The 25,633-nt window shown below is 39.1% G+C and overlaps 1 protein-coding gene across 1 annotated transcript; it reads right to left on the reverse strand.

The window, feature by feature from the left end:
- Positions 1–3,579: 3,579 nt before the first annotated feature.
- Positions 3,580–11,804, reverse strand: LOC311592459 (mas-related G-protein coupled receptor member B2-like). The gene is made up of 2 exons (XM_084772896.1): positions 11,637–11,804; positions 3,580–7,350 (listed from the first exon to the last, which is right to left on the reverse strand). Exons 1-2 carry the CDS (start codon positions 11,645–11,647, stop codon positions 6,342–6,344), a joined length of 1,020 nt encoding a protein of 339 aa, XP_084629022.1. The 5' UTR covers positions 11,648–11,804; the 3' UTR covers positions 3,580–6,341.
- Between the last annotated feature and the right edge of the window lie 13,829 nt (positions 11,805–25,633).

Below are 25,633 nucleotides of genomic sequence, written 5' to 3' on the forward strand. Positions count from 1 at the left end.
CTACCACCAACATCAAAATAATAGGAATTAACAATCACTGGACACTAATATCTGTCAACATCAATGGACCAAGTGCCACAATAAAAAGACACAGACTAGCAAAATGGATGCAAAAACAGGATCCATCAATCTTCTCCAAACAAGAATCACACCTCAGCAATACAGATAGAAAAAAGTATTCCAAGCCAATGGAATTGAATAGCAAGCTGGGGTAGTCATTATAGTATCAAATAAAATAAACTTTCAAAAAAATTAATCAAGAGAGATAGAGAAGGACACTTCATACTCCTGAAATGAAAAAAAAAAAAATCCACCAATATAACCTCTCAATTTGGAACATATATGCCCCAAATGCAAGGACACCCACATTCATAAAAGAAACATTACTAAAGCTTAATTTACACATTGAATATTACATACTAATAATGGGAGATATAAACACTATAGTCTCACCAATGGCCAGGTGATCTAGACAGAAACTAAACAGGGAAATAATGAAGTTAACAGATGCCATGACTCAAATGGACCTAACACATATCTACAGAACATTTTACCCAAGCACAAAAGAATATACATTTTTCTCACCACATTATGGAACCTTCTCCCAAATTTACCATATACTTGATCAGAAAGTAAGCCTCAAGAGATTCAAGAAAACTGAAATAACCCCATATATCTTATCACACCTCCGTGGATTAAAGCTAGATATCAACAACAGAAACAAGAAAAAACTTACAAACTAATAGAAACCTAACAACTCTTTACTCAATGACCACTGGGTCAGAAAAGAAATAAAGAAAGAAATTAAAGACTTCCTAGAATTCAGTGAAAATGAAGGCACAACATACCCAAACTCATGGGACACAGTGAAAGCAGTGCTAAGAGGAAAGCTCATAGCACTAAGAAACTTTGTAAAGAAATTGGAGATATCTCATACTAGCAACTTAACAGCATACCTGAAAGCACTAGAACAAATAAAAGCAAACACATCAAAGATGGGTAGATGGAAAGAAATAGTCAAACTCAGGGCTGAAATCAATAACTTAGAAACAAAGAGAACAATACAAAGAATCAATGAAAGTAAGAGATGGTTCTTTGATAAAATTAATAAGACAATCAAACCGCTATCCAAACTAACTAAAAGGCATAGAAACAGTATCCAAATTAACAAAATCCAAAATGAAAAAGGGGACATAACAACGGACAGTGAGGAAATTTAAAAATTGTTAGGTCTTACTTCAAAAGCCTGTATTCCACAAAATTAGAAAATCTAAAGGAAATGGACAATTTTCTTGATAGATTTCATCTACCAAAGTAAAATCAAGACAAGGTAAACAGTTTAACAAGTCCTATATCCTCTAAGGAAATAAAAGACATCAAAAGTCTCCCAATGGGTGTACGGGGGAAAGCCCAGAGTGGTTTAAGCCCAGAATTCTACCACACTTTCAAAAAAAGAGCTAATACCAATATTCCTAAAATTCTTCCACATTTTAGAAACTGAAGAAATATTACCAAACTCATTCAATGAATCCACAATCACATTGATAACTAAACCAAACAAAGGCTCAACAAAAAATAATAATTTCAGAACAATTTCACTCATGAACATTGACAAAAAATACTCAATCAAAAAATACTCAATAAAATACCTTCAAACACATCAAATACTTCATCAACCATGATCAAGTAGGCTTCATTCCAGGCATGCAGGAATGGTTCAACATATGAAAAACCATCAATGCAATCCACCCATATAAACTGAAAAAACTCATAATCATCTCTTTACATACTGAAAAAGGCTTTGACAAAATCCAGCACCCCTTTATGATAAAAAGTCTTGGAGAGATCAGAGACACAAGGACCATACCTAAACATAATGATGGCAATACACAGCAAGACAATGGTCAAAATCAAATTAAATGGAGATAAACACAAAACAACTCCACTAAATTCAGGGACAAGACAAGGCTGCCCACTCCTTCCATATCTCTTCAATATGGTACTTGAAGTTCTAGCCAGAGCAATAAGACAACTAAATGATACCAAGGTGACACACATCGAAAAGGAAGAAGTAAAGTATCCCTGTTAGCAAATGATATAATAGTATACATACGTGACACCCAAAATTCTACCGGATAACTCCTACAGCTGATAAACCCTTCAGCAAAGTGGCTGAATACAAAAATCAATTCCAAAAAATCAGTAGCCCTCCTGTATACAGATGATAAACAGGCTGAGAAAGGAATTAAGGACACAACACCCATCACAATAGCCACAAATAATATAAAGTATCATTGTGTAACTCTAACCAAGCAAGTGAAAGACCTTTATTACAAAAACTCTATGTCTCGGAAGAAAGATATACAAGAAAATATCAGAAGACAGAAAGATCTCCTGTGCCTTCAGTAGACTAATAGTAAAATTGGCCATCTTACCAAAAGCAGTCTAAAGATTCAATGTATATCCATTAAAATATCAAAATAATTCTTTACTACCTTGAAAAAAAACTTCTCAACTTCATATAGAAATAAACAGAATAGCTAAAGAAATTCTATGCAATAACAGAACTTCTGGAGTTATCTCCATCCCTGACTTCAAGTTATACTACAGAGCAATAGTAATAAAAAACTGCATGGTCTTGGCATAGAGACAGACTGGGTGATCAATGGAATTGGATGAAAAACTGAGACATAAACACACATACCTATGGACACTTGATTTTTAACAAAGAAGCCAAAAACCATAAAAAGGAATAAAAGAAAGCATCTTCAACAAATGGTGCTGGTCTAACTGGATGCCTATATGTAGAAAATGCAAATAGACTCACATACATCATCCTACACAAAACTTTAGTCGAAGTGGATCAAAGATTTCAATATAAAACCAGAAACACTAAATCTATTGGAAGAAAAAGTAGGAAGGAGCCTTGAACTCATTGGCACAGAAGACAACTTCCTGGAAAAAAAACACCAACAGCTCAGTCTCTAAGATCAACAATTAATAAATGGGCCCTCTTGAAACTGAAAAGCTTCTGTAGGGCAAAGGAATTATCAACAGAAGAAAATGACAGTCCACAGACTACGAAAAGATCTTCACCAACCCCTGACAAATGATAAAGGACTAATGTTCAATATATATTTGGTTTGGTGTGTGTGTGTGTGTGTGTGTGTGTGTGTGTGTGTACACTCAAGAAATTAAACACCACCAAGCCAAATTATTCAATTTAAAAAATGGGTTATAGATCTAAAATAGAATTCTCAATAGAGGAATCTTAAATGGCTAAGAAGAACTTAAAAAAATGCTTAACCATCAGGGAACTGCAAATCAAAATGATTCTAAGATTCTATTCTACACCTGTTAGAATGTCCAAGAACAAAAATCAAGTGACAGAATATGCTGGCAAGGATGTAGAAAAAGGGAAACACTCCTCCATTTCTGGTGGGAATGCAAACTTGTACAGCCACTTTGGAAATTAATCTTGCACTTTGTCAGAAACTCATCAATAGCTCTACCTCAAGACCCCCGCTTTACCACTCCTGAGTATATACCCAAGAAATTCCCTACCATACAATAAGGACATTTGTTCAACACTGTTCACAGTAGCTTTATTTATAATATCCAAAACCTGGAAACAGCCCAGATGGCCCTCAACAGAAGAATGGATAAGGAAACTGTGGTACATTTACACAATGGAACACTACTCAGCTATTAAAAACAAAGATATCATGAAATTTGCAGGCAAATTGATGGATCTGGAAAAGGTCATCCTGGGTGAGGTAATAGAGACTCAGAAAAATACACATGGTATGTACTCACTTATAAGTGGATATTGGACATATAGTACAGGATAAACACACTACAATTCCCAGACCCAAAGAAGCTATGTAACAAAGGAGGCCAATGGGGGGATGCTTGATTCTCACTCAGAAGGGGAAATAGAATAGATGGTGGAAGCAGTTAAAGAGAAGGAACGGGATAGGTGAGGTAGCATTGAGGGAAATGAGGGTGGGTATCAGATGTGGAAAGAGTGGAGGTGGGAGGACAGAGGGCTTGCAGAGAGAAAAGAAACCATGGGCAGAGGCATATCTGAGACAAACAGGAGACCTACAACAAGGTAGGCTTCAGGAAGGATATTGGGGTGACCTTAGCTGAGACCCCTTCTAGTGGCAGACTGGGAAACCGAAGAGGCTACCCTCTAACTAGATAGGACTCCTAGGAGAGGGAGGGGAACACCAATCCACCCACAAAAATGTTGACCCAAAATTTACTCTGCCTACAAGATGTGCAGGGATAAAGATAGAGCAGAGATTAAGAGAATGCCCAACAAATACCTGGTCCACACCTGAGACCCACACCGTTGGAGAAACCCAGCTCTTGAGACTATTAAGGGCATTCTGTTATGTTTGCAGATAAAGCCTTGCATGGCTATCCTCCGAGAGGCTCTACACAGCAGTGCACTGAAACAGAAGCTGAAACAGCCAAACATTGGGTGGAGCATAGGAAGCCTTGTGGAAGAGTTGGGTGAGGGATGGAAGGACCCAGAGGGGACAAGAGCCCCATACAAATACCAAGAATGCCAACTAACCAGGGACCTAGGAGGCTTGCAGAGACTGAAGCATGCACTAAGGACCATGCATGGTCTGGACATAGGCTCCCTACATATATGTACCCAATAAGCAGCTTGTTTTTCATGTGCATCCCCTAGAATAGGGAGTAGGGTCTGTCTGTGACATGGCCTCTCTTGCATGCTTTTTGATCAATGCCAGGACACTGTAAAAGAGGAAGAGCTCAGTCCCCATACAACTGGATTGCTGGTGTGGGTTAGAAGAGGAGGCTCCCCTTTAATGAGGGGGTGTGAGGGGGACAAGGGGAAGAAGGAGGGAGGGAGCAGAGAGGCTGGTAAAAGAGGAGGGAAGGGGCTATGATTGAGTCATAAAGTGAATAACTAAATAAATAATTTTTAAGCTAAACAAGAAAATTTGTTGAACTGTTTTCTTTGGTCTGTGCCTATTGTGCTCTCTTAATTGTGTTTCAGTTGAAACTATCACATACTGCAGCTTTAAAACTGAAATACTGCTTTGTAGAAAATGTTACTAAATATGCATAATTCAAGTAATAAATGCTGAGGGCTCCTCAGAATTATGTAAACTTTAGGCATGTTGGGTTTTGGGGGACCTAATCTAGAGGACTTCATTGGGAACTTGTCATGGGGGGATCATACAGTCAGAGAAACAGGGAATCATGGCAAAGAAAATAGAGGAAAGAGAAAAGACTTGACCATGGGATGCTAAGCAGGGCATGTGAAGAGAACCGCAGAGGACAGTCTCTCTCCACCTTCACGCCTGCATGGATGTTGATGGTTCTCAGGACACAGCTTGACTGCACTCTTCCAAGGCTGAAAATGAGAGACACGCTGAACATGAAGGTGAGGGCTCCAGTGGGTGAATAGAGGTTTAACAGACTTCTCTTGAGAATGTATATTTGTTTACAGACAATACAGGCGGTAAACCTCAAACCCCTACCCAGATCTAGCCAATGGACAGAACACTCTCCACAGTAGAGTGGAGAGTGAGATATTACTTTCTCACATACTCTGGTGCCTCACCTTTGACCATGTCCCCTGGAGGGAGAGACCTGGTGGCACTCAGAGGAAGGACAGCAGGTTACCAAGAAGAGACTTGATACCCTATGAACATATACAGGGGGAGGTAATCCCCCTCAGGTACAGTCATAGGGGAGGGGAATAAGGGGAAAATGGGAGGGAGGGAAGAATGGGAGGATACAAGGGATGGGATAACCATTGAGATGTAACAAGAATAAATTAATAAAGGAGAAAAAAGGAAGATGATCATTCCATACATTCTCTGTAACCTGCAGAAACTAATAGGGACTGTGGACTATAAATTGTGTCTACTTAACTCTTGTAAGACGGAGAAAATGTTGCTTTTTAAAAAGAATTTTTGTGAGATATAGCATTTGTTTAAGCACTATAAATTTCAATGACTAAGGAGATGTAACTCTTTTCTGCACTTTCCTTGTCTGATGAAGAAGGGATTTGTCCACAGTGTGAGCAGTCCTTGACCTAAAATACACTGTCGAAGAGTACCATGAAAAAGAGATAGTGAAGCCCTGCGGAACACAGTTCCAGAAATGCTGAGTCAATATTTGTATAACAAGTTCTGTATCACTCAGCTTTCACACACACACAAAAGATTATTTCTTTAACTGATTAAAGATCAGGTAGCAAACTGAACAATGTGGTGAAAATATCCAGATTGTTTAAAAAAAATGTCTCTCTCAAAACTGATTCTGTCTGATCAAAAGAAATCTCCGTTTCTGCTTTAGACAGTTTCCACATCTTCAGAATTTCCTGAAGGACTCCTCTCTCCACTTTCTTCCTCCTCGGGAGTGTCCTGCATGGCCCTCTGCAGAAGCAGCTTCAGAGACTTCCACTGGAACCTGCGGTGTCTAATGGACCCAACGAGGAAGTAAATGATAGGATTGGCACAGCTGTTAACACAGGACAGAAATAATGCATCGTAATAAAAACCATAAAATGAAGTAGACGTGTTTTCGACTAATTGGTGGAAAAACCAGTAGACCACAAAGGGAAGACAAAAGATCAGGAAGAATAGAACTGTGAGTGCAATGGTCACATACAGCCTGGTCACTGGAATCCGCTTTGAGCCACAGAAGATCTTGACAAGCAGCGTGAGGCTGAACCCACAGAGAACCACAATTAAAACAATTGACCATGCGCCTGTGATTAAATTAAATGTCTTACACCAATGCTCATTCAAACTACTAAACAGAAAGCCACATGCCTTCCCTTCCAGGAGACACAATAGCAGGGAGAGAGCCCAAAGGAAAACACAGGTGACAGCTGATGTGTGTCTTGGACGTTGGCAGCGATACCAGATGGGCCACATCACCGACAGACAGCGTTCAATACTAATGACACTGAGAATGCTCAGGCCAGAAAAATAAGGAAATTTTGGCAAAACATATAAAAACAAATCCATTTGGTAGGAAATAGGGTTCATATTGGTATTATCAGTGTCAAAAATGATATTTAAAAGGCAAAAAAAAAATTGAAAGCACAGGTAGAGAAAGTCGGCCACAGCCAGGTTGAGGATGTAAACAGAGAAGGCATTCCTCTGCATCTGGAAGCCCAGGATCCTCAGCACTATGCCATTTATGACCATCCCAACCAAGGAAATGACGAGGGAAAGCAAAATCATGGCTTGGAACTTGCTGCCATACTGAGAAATATCAAAGTCACTTTCATTCCGTGCTAAGAGGCCAGATGAGATGTTTAGGTCCTTGCTTGGGATATTTCCACTGGTGTTCCTGGAATAAAAAAAACAACAAGAAGAAAGGACATGAGCACATGCTGTGTACTCTGATTCTCTGGACTGCCCTGCTACAGGATAATGACTGACCAGGTCCATGCAGAGAAACAAGATTGTAGAAATTAAGTAATTTATCAAAACCCAGTCTTTCTGGAGCCTTAATTTAAATCAAGTTTGCATTTTGGGAGCTATCTATAAGCCATGTTCTGTGCTGATATGAGAGTACTTAACGGCCTCAGTATAGACACTCAGTGTCTCAGACTGTGTCAGAAGAAATAGAACTTGAGGCAAACTTTCCTTCTGTTCTAAGGCTGATTCTTCTCTGCTGCAGGAACTTGGAAGCCAGAAGCATTAACAGCAGATGCTCGGTCATGGTGGTGTAGGGAGACTATCAAATGGGAAACTATGGAAGTCATGAATGGCAGCCATGAAGGGGATGCCATGCCATAGTAAGACCAGTATGGAGAGGACCAGACCTATAGGGTAATGTGACTCAGTCTCCATTTCAGATTTGAAACTAGAAAGTAAGACAGCCTTTAAGGACATTAAGCACTTTTCCACTGTCTGTGGCTATATCACAAATGTACATCTCTATTGTGACACAGTGAATGAGAATTTTCACTGATTTATTATTATTCACAGATTATATATATATATATATATATATATATATATATATCACATATAAATTATATATAGCATACATTAATGATTAAACCCAACAGTAACTACAAATTTAGACTAAACATTTCTGCAAATATTTTACAGCAAGTTTAGCATCACAAAACATATTAAAAATGAAGAAAATTCATTTCTGATGGTTTTGCCAGAGGAAGTTCTAGTGCATTTGAAAGAACGGCTTGTACTGAAATGATGGACTTGTCATGTCCCAACCTAGCAATGTCCATCAAAAGGTTATATTGATGATATAGAAGAGTGACGACAGCATAGAATTTAGACATTGATTCTTAGATTACTTGAACTTCTAACACTCATCAGAAATAAAAAGAGAAAATTTAAAGAAAAATAAAAAGGAGAAAAAGAAGTGACAACTGCCTTAAAGAGAGGGCTTTGTAACACAGAAATATCTATAGGAAATGACAGAGTACAAAAGACATCATTCACCAGACATATTAGCTTACTTGTTGAATATCAGACTCTATAGGCTGGGCAGGAACTTTTCAATGTGCTCAAGGACAGTCTAAGCCACATAGTGAGATACAGAAAAGCCAGAGCTGAAGAAAAAAAGAAGCAATGAAAGAAGGACAAAGAAAAGGATGGAATAAAGGAAGGAAAATAGAAAAAAATCTCAATTTGGAAGATCCTAGGTATCTTTTGTGCAAAGGATGGGTCTGAGATGTGGACTAAAGGAAAGAAAACTAATTCCATGATGTTATATCATTAAGGATTTTCCTAAACCTACAAAAATATAGGGACATTCCAACTGTGGAGGAATGGCAAATGGGCATTAATATTTTTTTAAAAGGAACCAGTATATAACAAAATGTAGTGACAAGGGTCAGAAGTAGATGACACATAAAGAATGCTGATGTTAAAGGCTTCAGGAGCATGTGACAGTTTACTTTCAGTGTAAAACCTATCAGCAAAATAACAGAGTTCAGTGTAAAAATCTTAGGGCTGGAAGAGCAAAGGAAGATAATATTTCACATCCTGAAAGATGTGATTGCCAATCAAGTGCCACACCGATGATGATAGAAACCACTCTTCTTGTTTACACCCTCTTGGTCTACTCTAGCTATCTGGCTAGATACCCCATCATGATTACAGGTCTCTGATAAGAGACTCCCACCCCTGTTTTTTTGTTTGCTGCTTTTTTTTTTGGAGATTCCTCCAAAGTACGTAATCCATGACACACCTGTGCACTCCAAAATGGTGACCAAAATCTTATAACAAAAGACATAATCAATAACCAAACTTCAGTGCTCAGTTCCTATCACAAAATTATAAACTTGAAAAATAAAAACAATATGTCTCCCATAAAGATCATGAATCCTATAGTATATGTTCCCAGTGAGTATAAGACACGGGATTCAAAAGAACAACTACAAGCATGTTCAGGAGTTCAAGGAATTCAAGAAGAATTTAAATAAACACCTGAATGAACTTAAATAAGACAGCAAAAAATCTGATTAAAGTAAACACAACACAATTGGCCATCTATACGTTCAGCAGAAGATTGTCTAGAAAAATAAAGATCTCAAAGAATAAAACATCGAGAAAAAAATCAACTCAACAAAGGAAAGAATCATATGTTTGAACAGAAACCTCACCCAAAAAAAGAAAAATGAATAACTGCTAACATTTTGAAAAGTGTCCATCAGGAAAATGCAAATTAAAATTGCCTAGAGATTCTATCTTATCCCAGGTAGAATGATTATCAGCAAGAATCCAATGAACAAGAAATGATAAAGATGATATAGGGGGAAAGAACACTAATTAACTGTTGTTGATAATAATACAACCACTATAGAAACTGGTACTGGGATAGCTAAAAAAAATCAACATAGAACTGTTATATAGCACCTATACTGGCTAGTTTTATGTCAAATTGACATAAGCTGTAATCACCAAAAAGAAGGGAGCCTCCCAGTGGCACTCAGAGGAAGGATAGCAGACTACCAAGAAGAGACTTGATACCCTAGGACCATATTCAGGGGGAGTAGATCCTCCTCAGCCACAGACATAGTGGAGGGGAATAGGGTGAAAACGAGAGGGAAGGAGGAATGGGAGGATACACGGGATGGGATAACAATTGAGATGTAATATGAATGAATTAATTAAAAAATTATGATGCAAAAAAAGAAGGGAGCCTCAACTGAGAAAAATGCTTCCATAAGATTGGACTTAGACAAGTCTATAGAGCATTTTCTTAGTTATTGATTGATAGGGAAGGGCCTGGCCCATTATTAGTGGTGCCATCACTGAGCTGGTAGTCCTAGGTTCTATCAGAAAGCAGGTTTAACAAGCCATAAGGAGCAAGCTAGGAAGCAGCACTCCTCTGTGGCCTCTGAATGAGCTCCTATCCCCAACTTCCTACCCTGATTGACTTCTTGACTTTCTTTGATGGTGAACTGTGACGTGGAAGCCTAAGCCAAATAAATCCTTTCCTCTCCTAAGTAGCTGTGGTCATAGTATTTCATCACAGCAATAGTAACCCTAACTAAGTAGTACCTGACTATAACATACCTTGGCATGTATCCTAAATACTTTATATACCAATAAAAATCATTCAGTATCTATGTTTATTGTTTTTCTATTCACAATAACCAGGATAGGTAATAAACCTAGATGTCAATCAGCCAATGGATGGAAAATGAAATATTGTACAAGTATATAATGGGTCTTTACTCAGCTGTAAAGATATTTTATATTGTGAAAGTTTCATGTAAATGGTTGTAACTAAAAAAAAAATTAAGAGAGAATCCCCAGGAACAACAAAAATACGAATAGTTTAAATTACCTAATTGGTATACAGAATATGTTTTATAAAATAAAACTAAAAACAATAATCTCAAAAAAGAACTAGTAGAGATGGAGACTGACAGAGATGGGAAGAATAGCTGAGAGAGCTGGGAGAGTAATCAGAATATATTGTGGCATAAATGAAAGTATCAAATAACAAAAGTAATCAAAATTGAATGCCTGGGACAGGGCTCAGGTACCCTGAAATCACAGTAACAACCAGCTCTGGGTGCAGATGACTTCTGCTTTATGGCAATTGATAAAACTCTTCACTCCGTGTTCTTTTTTTTTTTTTCCGCTTGGAGATGGGTTAAATATCTCACATAACTTTCCCTAAATATGCACATTATTAATAAATTATAGTTAATTTAGTTCCTCACAGTCACTCAATTTTGTACAATCTATTGCCTACTGAGACAGAAATACACAAAGTCAAGTAATCATTCATTTATAGGTACAGGTGACTGATGGACTGACAGAGCTGTGCTTTTAGAGTAAATCTTGTACTCATTTGCTTGCCAAGCCAAGAAGAGTGGAAGAACCTCACAAAAACAGCATGTTTGAGTAATTGAGATAGAAAAAGAACAGAAGAATGTACAAGAAGACACTGCCTCGGTTGCCTTGGTTGCCCTGGTTCGCTGGCTTCCAGCAGCCCTGGATGCCAGCCCACAATGGTGGCACGAAGGACTTTCATGACTCCTGTTTCTGTAGAAACACATGCTGCTCCTTGGATTTTCCATGGTCACAGACTAAGAAAATTATATTATAGGTGTGGGAAGAATGTCTCAAAAAGCTTCTTACCTTTTCTCCATTCTTCTTAAGGAAAGTGGTAAGCTGGTCTGTGGCAAACAGAAGAGGAGTCACCTGAGTCAGTTGTCAATGTGAAATATGTCATAGCATAGAGACTACAAAGAAACAGGTACTCGAGGAGAGATAATCAAAACAGTAAGGAAGACCAGTGCTTTCCTGTGCTTGGATCTGCACTGAGAGTCACACCTTTGAGTCATGCTCTTCATGAGACTATTCTTAACATTTGGCCTGGCTCCTATCTCTCAATCTCTGGTCATACCAACTCCTCTTGCCTGGCAGTTCTTGCATCTATCAGGTGAGAAACGCCAAGAATGTGATTCAGTTTTGTAACATTATCTGGAAATTAGACCTAACTTTATGTTTGCAAAGCTAGACAGTGATACAATAAACATAAAAATAATGATCAAATCTGATGAATTTGGAGAACACTGACTTGAAAATATGTCCGGTAGGAGTCTCAGGTTTGAAACACCAGATTTATAGATCCTGGGTCTTCCACTATCATTCTCTACCTTATATCTTGGATCAAGGAATTCCAGTTGAAACCAGAACTTACTTGTTGGGCTATTCTCCTTAATTCTCTTTCACCAGGGTCTCTCAAGTGCTGAGATTATATTTAGGCTACCAACATGTATCAGTGTGGATAATAGGAGTTAAACTCAGTCCGTCATGGTGGCATGGCAAGTGATTCATTCACTGAGCCATTTCCCGTGTCTAGTTAGGACCATTTTTATGAAGAAGGAAATCTGACTTCATCATCTTTATATAAATGATTTTTCAAGAGATGGGATTATTCACTGAGTTTGTAAGTTTGTATTAGGTTGGTTGGTTAAATGGTTGGATGGTTGGGTGGCTGATTAGTAAGCTGGTTAATAGGTTGATTGGGTTGTTGGTTGGTTAGTTGATTTGTTGGGTGCTTGGTTGTGTGATTGTTTAGTTGGTTGAGTCATTGGCTCATTGATTGGTAGGTTTGTTGGTTCGTTGATTGGTTGGCAGTTGGTTGGTTGGGTTTGTTCACTGGCTGAGTAGCTGGTTGTTTTGATAACTAAGAAACAGTAGGATACCACTTAAAGAATGGCTGTTGCAATATTCAGCTTTACATTCCGTAGGGTAACATGATTAGCTTCTCATCCTACAATACTATGCATGCTAAATGGGAATTTAAATTCAACTACTATATTTATTGTCTAAAATATTTTAAATTATTTCTATTCCCATATGATATTTTTTTAATTTTTTTCTTTTTTTTCTCCTTTATTAATTTATTCTTGTTACATCTCAATGGTTATCCCATCCCTTGTATCCTCCCATTCTTCCCTCCCTCCCATTTTCCCCTTATTCCCCTCCCCTATGACTGTTCCTGAGGGGGATTACCTCCCCCTGTATATGTTCATAGGGTATCAAGTCTCTTCTTGGTAACCTGCTGTCCTTCCTCTGAGTGCCACCAGGTCTCCCCCTCCAGGGGACATGGTCAAAGGTGAGGCACCAGAGTATGTGAGAAAGTAATATCCCACTCTCCACTCTACTGTGGAGAATGTTCTGACCATTGGCTAGATCTGGGTAGGGGTTTAAGGTTTACCGCCTGTATTGTCCTTGGCTGGTGCCTTAGTTTGAGTGGAACCCCTGAGCCCAAATCTGCCTATCATAATGTTCTACTTGTAGGCTTCTAGGACCCTCTGGATCCTTCTACTTTGCCATTCTCCCATGCTTCTCTCATCTAGAGTCCCACTAGAGTGTCCTCTCCTCTGTCTCAGTTTCCTGGTAAGTGAAGGCTTTGGTGGGACATGCCCCTTGGGCTAATATGCAGATATAAGTGAGGATGTGGGAAGAGAGGAACACTCCTTCATTGCTGGTGGGAATGCAAACTAGTACAGCCACTTTGGAAATCTATCTGGTGCTATCTCAGAAAAATGGGAATAGGGCTTCCTCAAGACCCAGCTATTCCCACTCCTTAGAATATACCCAGAAGATGCTCCAGCACACAACAAGAAAATTTGCTCAACCATGTTCATAGCAGCCTTATTCATAATAGCCAGAACATGGAAACAGCCTAAGTGTCCCTCAATAGAAGAATGGATAAAGAAACTGTGGTACATATACACTATGGAATACTACTCAGCTATTAAAAACAAGGAATTCCAGAAATTTGTGGATAAATGGATTGAGCTAGAAATGATCATAATGAGTGAGTTAACCCAGAAGCAGAAAGACTCAAATGGTATATTCCCATTTGATATTTTAGTAGATTTCTTTTACAAAAAGCTTCTCTTTGATCTTGGTCCTCTCAAAGATGTGTGAACTTTGTAATGCCTTTGGTGGCAGTATAATAGTTTCCTGATTTTGTTAAAGGTATATGAAAGAAAATTTGAGTGCGTGTTATAGATTATGGAAAACTGTGAATTGGTGAGACATGTAACATCATATCAGTACTTGAAAGTAATCTCACTTAACCTGCGAAGGAGGATGGGGGGAAGGTTTCTGGAGTTGGGACATGCTCTGACCCACTTTTACTCCAGAACAGCTCCTTGTGGTCCCAGGACTCCCTGGCCCCACAACCCCTGAGGATGCTATACTTCATAACTCTGAGATGGCAATAGAGACAGGAAGACCTTCATATAGATTGTGTAGTGCAAAAGTCTATTTCCACTTGCAGGATATAGGAGTAGTCATGAAATACAGGATAAACAAATGAATAATTAAAGAAAGGAAAGAAGCAAAGACAGGAAGAAAAAGTGAAGGGAAGAAGTAACAGAAAGCATTATTGTAACTGAAAATTTTAGTCAATATTACAAATATTTTTGTTAATAAATTTAATACTTTGACAAGTTCATACACATTTAAAATGCCTCCATTACTCTTTTCACCCACCCTCTCACCTTCTCCTCACCCACTGTCAGCCTCAGTTATTTATTACATCTCTCTCTCTCTCTCTCTCTCTCTCTCTCTCTCTCTCTCTCTCTCTCTCTCTCTGTGTGTGTGTGTGTGTGTGTGTGTGTGTGTGTCTGTCTGTCTGTCTGTCTGTCTGTCTGTCTCTGTCTCTCTCTCTCTGTCTCTCTCTGTCTCTGTCTGTCTGTCTGTCTGTCTGTCTGTCTGTCTGTCTGTCTCTCTCTCTCTCTCTCTCTCTCTCTCTCTCTCTCTCTCTCTCTTTGTGTGTGTGTATTTGTGTTTGTGTGTGTGTGTGTGTTTGTCCCAGAGTTAAATTAGGGTCATCTATATGAAAATGGCTTTGGAACTATTCATCACTGCCTGGTGGGATACAATGTTTCCCTCTTCTTCCAGAAACTATTATCTGCCAATCTTTCAGGAGCAAGTAGTAGGGCCCTCTGATCCCCTTCTCTATCCATAGCTGACTGTCTCATGGGCCCAACTTGTGTAGGCCCAGTGCCAATAGACAAAACAGCTGTGAGTTCATGATTGCCTTGACCATGTCATGCTTAGAAGAAGGCATTTCACAACTCTTATCTCTATCTTCTGCTCTTAAATTATATCAGCCCCCTCTTTGATAATATTTCATGAGCATTAAGGGTGATGGTATGAATGCCTCATTTAGGGCTGAGCCTTGCAACATCCTTTATTCTGAATACCTTGCGCAGCCTAATATCTCTGAATTCTCCTGCAGTCATTGCAAAAAGTAGCCTTTGTCCATGTTTGTAAATATAAATATTTGAAGATGTTTTGAAGTTACATCAAAAGAGGTAAGAAACGGTAGTAGGTTCTTACCTAGGCATTAAGACTTCATCAATAATAGGCTCTTGATTGAATTTACAGTACTGTGCTTGGATTTGTTCTTGTGGCACAGGCCTCAGATCCAACCAGGGAGCACTTAGTTACTCTCATGACAATCACGCCACTATTGCATCAGCAGGCACATCTTGCCTGGCAGTTTGGAGAATGTTATTCATAGAGTTTATGGCATGCTAAGAAATCACACTTCATGATTCTATCAGTGGAACATTCTAGTTTGATGTGAAGAGTTCCTTGTGCTCACCAATATGGCTACTATCATTCATGAGCATGTGTCTCAAACAAGGAATAGACAGTGCTACTGGGAATCTAAGGTACCCTTTTATGAATATGTTTTTTGTTTTTGTTTTTGCTTTTATTTCAAGGCAGCATTTCTCTGTGTAAACTTGGCTCTCATGGATTCACTTTGTAGACCAGGCTGGCCTTGAACTCACAGAGATCTGCCTGCCTCTGCCTCCCAAGTGCTAGAATTAAAGGCATGTGCCAACACTGCCAGGTGTTTTATGAATATGTACAATGTTGAACTGTATTTCTGACTGTTTATTAGATTAAAGCAAATGTGAGGAAGGCAACGCAGCTGATCAGGGAAGGTGAGGCAAGATAATGTTGGGGATAGTTATTAAGTGATTTTTTACTCTATGGCCTCATTTTAAAAAAATAACCCATTCCTTTCCCCAGGTGAACAGAATAGGAATTTGCTCCCAATTTAGATATTATAGAATGCATTAAACACATAAGTGGAAACAGAAAATGGACAAAGTATGCTGAGCAAGATTGTGGGTGATAAGATAGATACCCATGTTTCACCTTGGGAAAGAATAATGAGTCATTTTAAGTGTGTATATTAGAAGCTGACTGAGTTTTTTAAAGCCTATTGAGGTAACTGTTGTTAATATTTTCATTTTACTGGTGAGGAGAAGGAAACACAGAGGGGTTGAAGACATGTTCCAAGAATATAAATTTGGGCTATGTCAGAGTCCTTGTTTTTTTTATTATTTCTGCAGGTTTCATGGCCAGCTGTACATGGAGGAAAGGACACCAAGAACATATGACTAAGTCAAATCCAGAAAGGACCATCACACACGCGGCATTTCAGCAAAATTCTGAAATCAAGGGAAATGAAGCACTCAAATAAGAAATGGGAATTCAAATAGTGCAAACTGATATAGACAGCTGAATGTATGAGCTCTTTCTTGCTCCAGAAAAGACAACAGTTAATCACCCACAGCTGAGGACTCACCTGGCCAGCAGACTCTAAATAGAAAGAAATTGAATTCTCTAATAGAGATGAGTGTCAGCACTTGGCTGAAGCATCTGGCACACGCTTCTCAAGTTCTGCATTGTAGCTAGTTAATGAGTTGCAGGAAAACCACAAGGTCTCTTATCCTCTCTCAGGCCAACAGTATCTTTTTATTCCTTTGCAGCAAACACACTGTGCTGCTCTATTTATGAATGTGGTTTTTTCCTTGGTCATTCATCACACGCAAAACCCTATAAAGTCAAGACTTGCCTTGTGTCTGTGGTTTCTATCTCCAGCCTCCAGCACATGCACATCAGATAATCTGAGGCTCAGCATACAGTGATCTTTCTGACATCACAAGGTCCAGAGTGGGTGAAATAACAGCATGAGTCATGTGGATCATGTTCTAATTTATCCTTTGCACAGCTATAAGAAATGATACCTGTGTGGTGTTCCTGGAAAAAAAACCCCTTCATATGCATGTAGAATGTGACTATCAAGTAGAAGCTTATAGACACTTGCAATTTCCTCTCATCTGTCTTCCTCTGCAACATAGTGAGCGAATCTTAGAGTTTAAGCTCTAAAATATTATGGCAATTCTCACCCTCTTTTGATACTACATGACAGTGTGTGACTTTATGCTAACAAGTAGAAAGTGGATTGGGTTTTTTGCAAATATCCTGAAGTCCTGATGAATGTAGGGGAATTGATCCAAAGTGCTGATGCGTTTTGGAGACAGATAGGACCCAGATGTTCAGAGAAGTCCTCCCCAGGTACATCAAGACCTAACAAATCTCCATTCCATTTACTATTCCTTTGTATAGAATCAAACCCCATAATTTTTAAAAACACAAATACTAGTGTCCTCCCATTATTCACTGCCTTCTGTTCTCATGGCAGCTATGGTGGCAGTAAGCTGGTGGCAGTAAGATACTTCCAATGAAATGACACTGCATAAGATGTAATCAAACCCATAAAGGTAATAAGAATACCCAGTTTTTCACCCTGAGATAAAGTTCTTAGAGATACAAAATGTGTAGATATTGCAAGAAGACATAAAGACACACATTTTCCATTACTTTTGTTCATTTCACTTAACGAGAGAAAAGACCATTTACACAAATTAAGTAAGCTTGATTTCCTTTTAGACAGGGATAGCTCCCTAAGGCAGGGTTTCAAAAATAGCATCAAACATAAGAAAAGGTAGGTTTATATAACATAAGAAAAGGTAGGTTTATATAACACAAGAGTAGGCAGTTTTCAGGGTTTGGGAGATTTCTAGAGGAACTGAGGTTATGTCGAACCTTGGCTGAACATTTCAAAATCATTTGTCAGAATATCTTCTCTTCTCATACTCATTTAAAGTGTGAGTCAAACTCCATAGGGTGTGGAGCATTGTCAAACTTGAGAAACAGGTTAAAACCAAGCCAAGCTTCAATTTTTCAGCAAACACACATGAATTTAATCTGATCCTATAACAAAATGGCATCCATCCTTAAGCTGGATTCAAGCTGGTCCATCAGTATCTTATTTGTCTTCTTCGTGTTTTTCTTTATCCTGTGGGAAAACATCAACATGTCTCATCAGTGTGTTAATGCTGATTTCTCACTGAACATAGGTAAAGCCATATACTTACAGTAGTCAATAGGACATTAGCATGACGGTATGTCTATTATTTTCTTTGTATTCATTTTTCATTTTTTTCACTTTACATCCTGATTATAGCCCCCTCCCTCATCACCTCTAGATCTGACTCTGCCTCCCTCATCTCACTCCCTCCCCTAGTCCTCAGAATTGGGAGCCCTCCTCCCCTCTCATCTGACCTCAACCTATCAAGTCTCATCTGAACTGTCTGTATCCTCTTCCCCTATGGCTTAGCAAGGCCACACCACCAAGGGGAAGTGGTCAATGAATGAGCACCAGAGTCCATGTCAGAGGCAGCCCCTACTCCCCACATTATGGGACGAGAGGGTCTAGGTCCTCACCATACATGGTCCTTGGTTGATGCATCAGTCCCTGAAGCATGCCATGGATTTGTTAGCCCCATTGGTCTCCTTGAGGAGCTCCTGTCCCTTCCATGTCCTGCAGTCCCCCAACTCTTCCATAAGACATCCTATGCTCCACCTCCAGTTTGGCTTCGATCCCCTGCTGGATTGAGTCTTTCAGAGGACCTCTATGATAGGCCCCCATCCAGCTTATCTTCAACTGCTTCTGGTGTCTATTCTATTTGCCCTTCTGAATGAGAACATTCTTCCTAGGGTCTCCTCTCTCTCTCTCTCTCTCTCTCTCTCTCTCTCTCTCTCTCTCTCTCTCTCTCTCTCTCAGTTTTTTTGATACAGGGTTTCTTTGTGTACCATTGGCTATCATGGACTCTCTTTGTAGACCAGACTGGCCTCGAACTCAGAGATCTGCCTGCCTCTGCCTCCCAAGTACTGGGATTAAAGGCATGTGCCACCACACCTGGCTGTTATTTCCTTTCTTTATGTATGTGTATTATAGTGTGGTTTCCTGTATTATGTGGCTAATATCAGAATATAAATGAATATATATCATGCTTGTATTTCTGAGTCTTGAGTTACCTCACTCAGGATGATTGTTTATAGTTCCATTCATTTACCTGCAAATTTCAAGATTTCTTTATTTTCAATAGCTGAGTATTATTCCATTGTGTAAATGTTTCAGTTTCTTTATCCATTCTTCAGTTGAGGGACATATGTTTGTTTCCAAGTTCTAGAGATTACTAAAGAAGCTGCTATGAACATAGTTGAGCAAATGTCCTTGTTGGATGGTGGAGCATCTTTCAAGTATATTCCCAGAAGTGGTATGGCTGGGTCTTGAGGTAGCACTGCTCCCAATTTTCTGAGAAAGCACCAGATTGATTTCCAAAAAGGTTGTACAAATTTTCACTCCTACCAACAATAAAGGAGTGTTCCCTTTCCTCCACATCCTATCAACATGTGTTGTCACTTGAGTTTTTCTCTTAGCCATTCTGATAGGTATAAGATGGAATCTGAGAGTTGTTTTGATTTTCATTTCCCTGATTTTCCAAGCCATTAAATAGTCCTGTGTTGAGAATTCTCTGTTTAACACTGTGCCCCATTTTTAATTGGATTGTTTGGTTTGATGTGTTTACTTTCTTGAAAACTTTATATATTTTGGATATTAGGCCTTTGTCAGATGTAGGGTTGGTGAAGATATTTTCCCAGACTGTAGGCTGTCATTTTCTTCTATTGACAGTGTCCTTTGCCTTACAGAAGCTTCTCAGTTTCATGAGGTCCCATGTATTAATTGTTGATCTTAGAGACTAAGATGTTGGCATTCTGTTCAGGAAGTTGTCTCCTGTGCCAATAAGCTCAAGGCTTTCCCCCACTTTTTTTCTAACAGATTTAGTGTGTCTGGATCCTTAATCCATTTGGACTTTAGTTTTGTGCAAGGTGATAAATAAGGGTCTATTTGCATTTTTCTACAAGCAGACATCCACTTAGACCAGCACCATTTGTTGAAGATGCTATCTTTTTTTCCATGGTATGGACTTGGCTTCTTTGTCAAATATCAAGTGTTTGTAGGTACGTGGGTTTATTTCTGGGTCTTTGATTCAATTCCACTGATCAACCATCCTATTTCTATGCCAATACCATGTGGATTTACTACTGTTGCTATACAGTCTGCTTGAGTTCAGGGCCAGAGATCTTCCAGAAGATCTTTTATTGTATAGGATTGTCTTAGCTATTCAAGGCTTTTTGTTTTTCCATATGAAGTTGAGGATTGATCTTTCAACATTTACAAAGAATTTTGTGTGTGTTTTGATGGGAATTGTATTAAATATGTAGATTGCTTTTGGTAAGATGGCCATTTTTATGTTAATCCTAGCAATTCATGAGCATGGGAGATCTTTCTATCTGGTTGTCTCTGGTGTTAACAGGCCTGGAAGTTCCTTGATGAGGTCACTGTCTGTGTCCCAAGTGGGCCAGGCAGATCATGAGCGGGCAAAAAAAAAAAAAATCCAAGCTGAATGCTATTTGCTAGGGCTCCCCAGAGGCCTCCTGAGGATCACAGGCAATGAATGGGTGATGGACCCTGCACCCAGCTCAGCTCTTCTGAGTTCGCTGTGTGTGTGCCAGTTGGGTCAAGCAGGAGAGGAGCAGGCTGAGAGAGCTCCATGCTGAAAACTACTTGGCTGCCTTTCAGGCCTCCTTGGTATGATGGATAATGTGAATTGTGGCCCACACCCAACTCACCTCTGCTGGTTCACTTTCTGTGACCCAGATAGACCAGGCCACTAAGCAGTGGCAGAGAGAGATCCAAGCCCAGAGCTGTTCAGATGTCTTACAAATCAACTCAGGATAGCAGCTAATGTGGGTTGTGGCCCACGCCCAACCCAGCTCTACCTGTCTAAACTAGACTTTCAACAACAAATTAAAAGGAGAAAAACTTAAAGCAATTCCACTGGAATCAGGGACCAGACAAAGCTTCCAATCTTTTAAAATTAATTTTTTTTAAAGAAATTTTTAAAAAATCAGTATACAATACTGTATACAAATGACAAATGGGCTGAGAATCAGGGGAACCACACCCTTCACAAACAGCAACAAATAATATCAGGTCTCTTGGTATGCTTCTAACCAAGCAACTGAAAGACCTGTGCGACAAGAACTTCAAGCCGCTGAAGAAAAAACTTGAAAATGATATCAGAAGATGGAAAGATAGTCAACCTGTTCTGTTACCTTCAGGTCCTGCGTGGAGCTCCAAGGCTGCAGCTTTCGATAGTTGTCCTCCACACTGAGGTGGGCTTTTTGAGGTGCAGCTGTCCCTGAGTCATCCGGGCTCCTGTAAGTAACCCCTCAGCCACCCATCACTAATAATCCCTTCACTCATAGTTCTATAAAACATGCCAGTAAACTCATTGGTTCACCAAGCAGAACTTTGGTAGAACTGGTACTTTGTTCCCCACGGGTTTCATAGGTAAGTAGATGTTTATTCACATTGCCCCAGAAAAGTCACACAGCCACTTGGTGGTCAAACATGGCCAACAGAATCAAAGATAAGTTTGAGAGGATGCTGTGTGGACCACCCCCACTGCACCCCCACCCCCATCACCCCCACCCCCCCGCCCTGCAATGAAGATACCTAAATGCACCTGGCGTTCTGAAATGCACATGAACTTCTAGGGTCATGAGCATAGTCATGTTTGAGTGTGGAATACACTTTATAGATTTTAATGCTTTAAATGCTTCCTCACAATATCCTGGAGCTACCTGGGGAGACATTACAAACTTCAGAAGGGTGACTATACTAAAGAAGTAAGCCAGTGGGAGTGATGTCTTGTCCCTTCCTGTCAACTCTGTGTCCTGTCTTCCATCTTCTGCTATGTGCTCTGATTTCCATTATATTGTGCTCAGGTGCATGGTACCAAACAAGCATGGACCGAACTCTCAAAGCATAATATAAGTAAACTGTTCCTGTCTGGTTATTCTGTAAAATATTTGATCACAGTGTTTAAAAACTTACCCCAGCACATTTACCACTCAGCGTGTGCTAGAGTACCTTTGCATTGCAATCAGCTGCAGTCGTTGTTGTTAATACGCTCTCTAGGACACAGTTGATTTCCTTCACTGTTGTTTTCTTTAATGTTTTGGCAAGTATTTTTTTAAGATACTAGCATATAATTCTGCAAGGGACTCATGTGTGTTCCTCTGTAAGTGTTAAATGGACCTCAGCGGCTAGCTGTCTGATTCTATATGTAACTAGCCAGTAAGCTGTGTAGTTCAAATTTTTTTTTCTTACACTGATATTTGTATTCTGAACACTGTATCACAGTTTTTCTCAATATTTCATTTCATGTATAATTGTGTGTGTGTGTGTGTGTGTGTGTGTGTGTGTTTGTGTGTTCTGTGTCTGTATATATCTGTGTCTGTTTGGTGGTAGAACATGTACTTATGAAGTCCAGACACATTGGCTCCCTCTAGCTATGGTGACAGGTGGTTGTGAGGCGCCTTTTGTGGATTCTGGAACCCAACTCAGTCCTCTGAAAGAGCAGTGTGTGGTTTTAACTGCTGAGTCAAATCTGCATTCCCCATCATTTTCGTGTCTTTGAGAATGTCTTTTGGTTAAGGGTGACGTGTACATCTCCAGGTACATCCATTTCTATTAAGCTACTAATCTTTTTCCTTCTATATTCTTATAACAATCTTTAATACTCTCTTTTTATTTCCACAATATTAGTGCTAAAGTCTTTTTCACAAATGTTATTAATTATCTGACTCTTGTATCTCTCTCTCTATGTTGGCATGAATGGTGGTCTTTCAGTTTAGTTTCTGCTTTCTATGAAGCAGGCCTTTGTTTTGTTCATCGTTATCCTGTTTGAATCTTTACTTCATGTATGTCTTCTCTGGTCTTTATCACTTATTGCCTTCTACAAATTTTGATTTGGGTTCTCTTTCTGATTTTCTAACTCCTTAACTTGTCTGGATAGTTTTTCGTTATTTACATACTTGTGTGGGTGAGAGGATGCCTCACACATCAAAGGTGCACCTGCAGATGTCAGAGAATAATTTGGGGAGTCAGTTCTGTCCTTGCACTGTGTGAGTCTCAGAAATGGAACTCAGGTGCTCAAAGTCTGGATCAAGAGATACCACTGAGTTCTGTTGATGCTGAAGACATGTTCATGGGTTTGGGATCATTTTGGGGATACAGACAACCAGTGCCCACATCCACAATGAAAAATAAATCTCCCTGACCAGAAACCATCAACTGCCAAGAGTGCCTCAGGTAGAGTTGGTTCCTTTGGAGATCAACTTAGCTTCATAATGAAATGCTTTTAAGTGTTTTCAGTGCCATACATTAGTACTGACACACCAGGCAAGGACATTGCAAGCAGAGAACCTCGACCCCCTATTTAGATAGAGCTGATGGACAGCTCATTATCCACATGGGAGAAAGGGCAGCGGGAGAGGTGACTGCCTCTGACTTGAACTCTGGTGCCACCAATTTGATCCCTACCCCTTGGCAGGGCTGCCTTGCTGGCACACAGAGGAAGGGGATGCGAGCTATCCTGATGAGATCTGGTAAGCTGAGGTTAAACAGTGGGGGAAGAGGACCCTCCCCCATCAGAGGTCTAGGGGAGGGGAATAGGGCAGAAAAGGAAGATAAGGTGGGAATGGAAAGATAAGAGAGAGGATAACAATTTGGATGTAATGGGAATAAATATAATGAAAGAATTTTAAGAAAATTCATTAAGCATCATAGGAATATTTAAATCTCCCAAACATACTCTTACATTAATTGGAAGATTAGGTCAAGTCTCTGAGGGGTGTTAAAGATCAGATAGGTTAGTTTTACAATCAAGTTTAGTTTGTTAGGGGATAAGATCTTTTTAGATCAAGATAAAGGAGTTAAGTTAAAAGAGATGAGATAGGATAGATTCATTCAGAAATTTAGACCCAACAAGACAGGAAAGATGTTTACTTCAAGTTTGACAAATACAAACAGCCAAATCACTATGAATGTAACATTTATATAACTCATGATTGTCACATGGTTCTCCCTGCTGTATGTAGTTTGTTTTATGCATGTATAATATATATATATATATAATTGGATTAAACAAGAATAATAGCAATAATTGGAAAACATGAATAAAATATTTATATTACTGGGAAAAAAAGAAATATAGGCCCAATGTCTATGAATGATCCTTGTTTCCTGTACAGTTACCATAGACAGCATAGCAAGCAACAAGTAGTAGCATTCATGATGGTATCCATAACTATTAGTCTCCTGTTGAAACATAAGCATGCAACTTTCTTGGCCCAATCTTAATACCTTTCCTGGTTTTCACTCTGAAGTTAAGACATTCTTGTAGTACACAGACTGACACAATTTAGCAATTTTTTCCTACAATCCATTGCCTTTTAGCAGCTGCTATCCTTGCTTCATTAGCATTTAAAACATTTAACGTTAGCAAAGAATTATGTAATCTGTCCCGGGGTGTCCTCGTATCTTTGTGTTGTTCAAAAAGCAACTCTTTTAGAGTGCAAATTAGATCTTTTACAATTGTTTGTTGTAGTTACATGAATAGCAAGGACAATTCTAAATTGTCAGAAATAAGTTGAACAGTTTCTTTATGCAATATAACTACTTCTTCATATTGAGAATCAGTAGACACATTAAGAGATTTATTAAATTTTAATAAAACCATTATAATGGCACATAACTGATTTTTGAATGGAAGTCTATGAACTTTAAACAACTTAGGTTTCTTGATTTATAACCAGCCATTCCTCTCCAGGAGCTTGCTCAGCTTTCACTGGCCTTTTTTTTTTTAAATTGGCAAGCTCAAAAGCCAGACTCAACCCTTATTTAGGCCATATTATTTAATATGATAATAATTTGTTTAGTTTTTAAGTGTTACATTTTATTGAACTTAACAGAGTTTTCAGAGCCAAACATAAATAAGAGTGTACCCAATTAGATATAGTTTAAAATCATGATTTTTTTCCTTTTGCTTGCTTAGTATGAAAATTAAGCATGTAAGCATTAATTAGAGAAGATCCTCCATATAACAAATTACTAATACCTCTGAATTTTTAAATAGATTGGCTTAGTACTTTGTCTTAATTGTGATCATTTTTGTATTAGAAATTTAGCTCATCCTAGATATTTTTTCCCATGAAGTGATCATTGACAATGAGTTATTCCCACCATTGGGGGAAAAAATGCTTCATTCCTTTTGAAGATCCTTATGAAGGAACCTTTAATATTGAGTTATTCACATTATGAGTGAAAAAATTCAATCAAAAGTGAAGCAATCAAACAACCAGAAAACTGTAAGTTCTAGGCTACCTGTGCCGCTCTGCTCCAGGAGCAGAGCCCCGCCTGTCATTCATTGGAATTCAGGTACTATTGTTTTGTGTTGGCAGGCCCTCAGCAGAAAGAGCTGGCAGGGAACTGAGCACTTGTCTCGTGTAGCTCTAGGCTTCCTTGCCATGTCCCCCTGCTGCTCTGA

This window comes from Acomys minous (genome assembly GCF_964271855.1).
Source record: "Acomys minous genome assembly, chromosome: 2".
Classification (NCBI taxonomy): Eukaryota; Metazoa; Chordata; class Mammalia; order Rodentia; family Muridae; genus Acomys; species Acomys minous.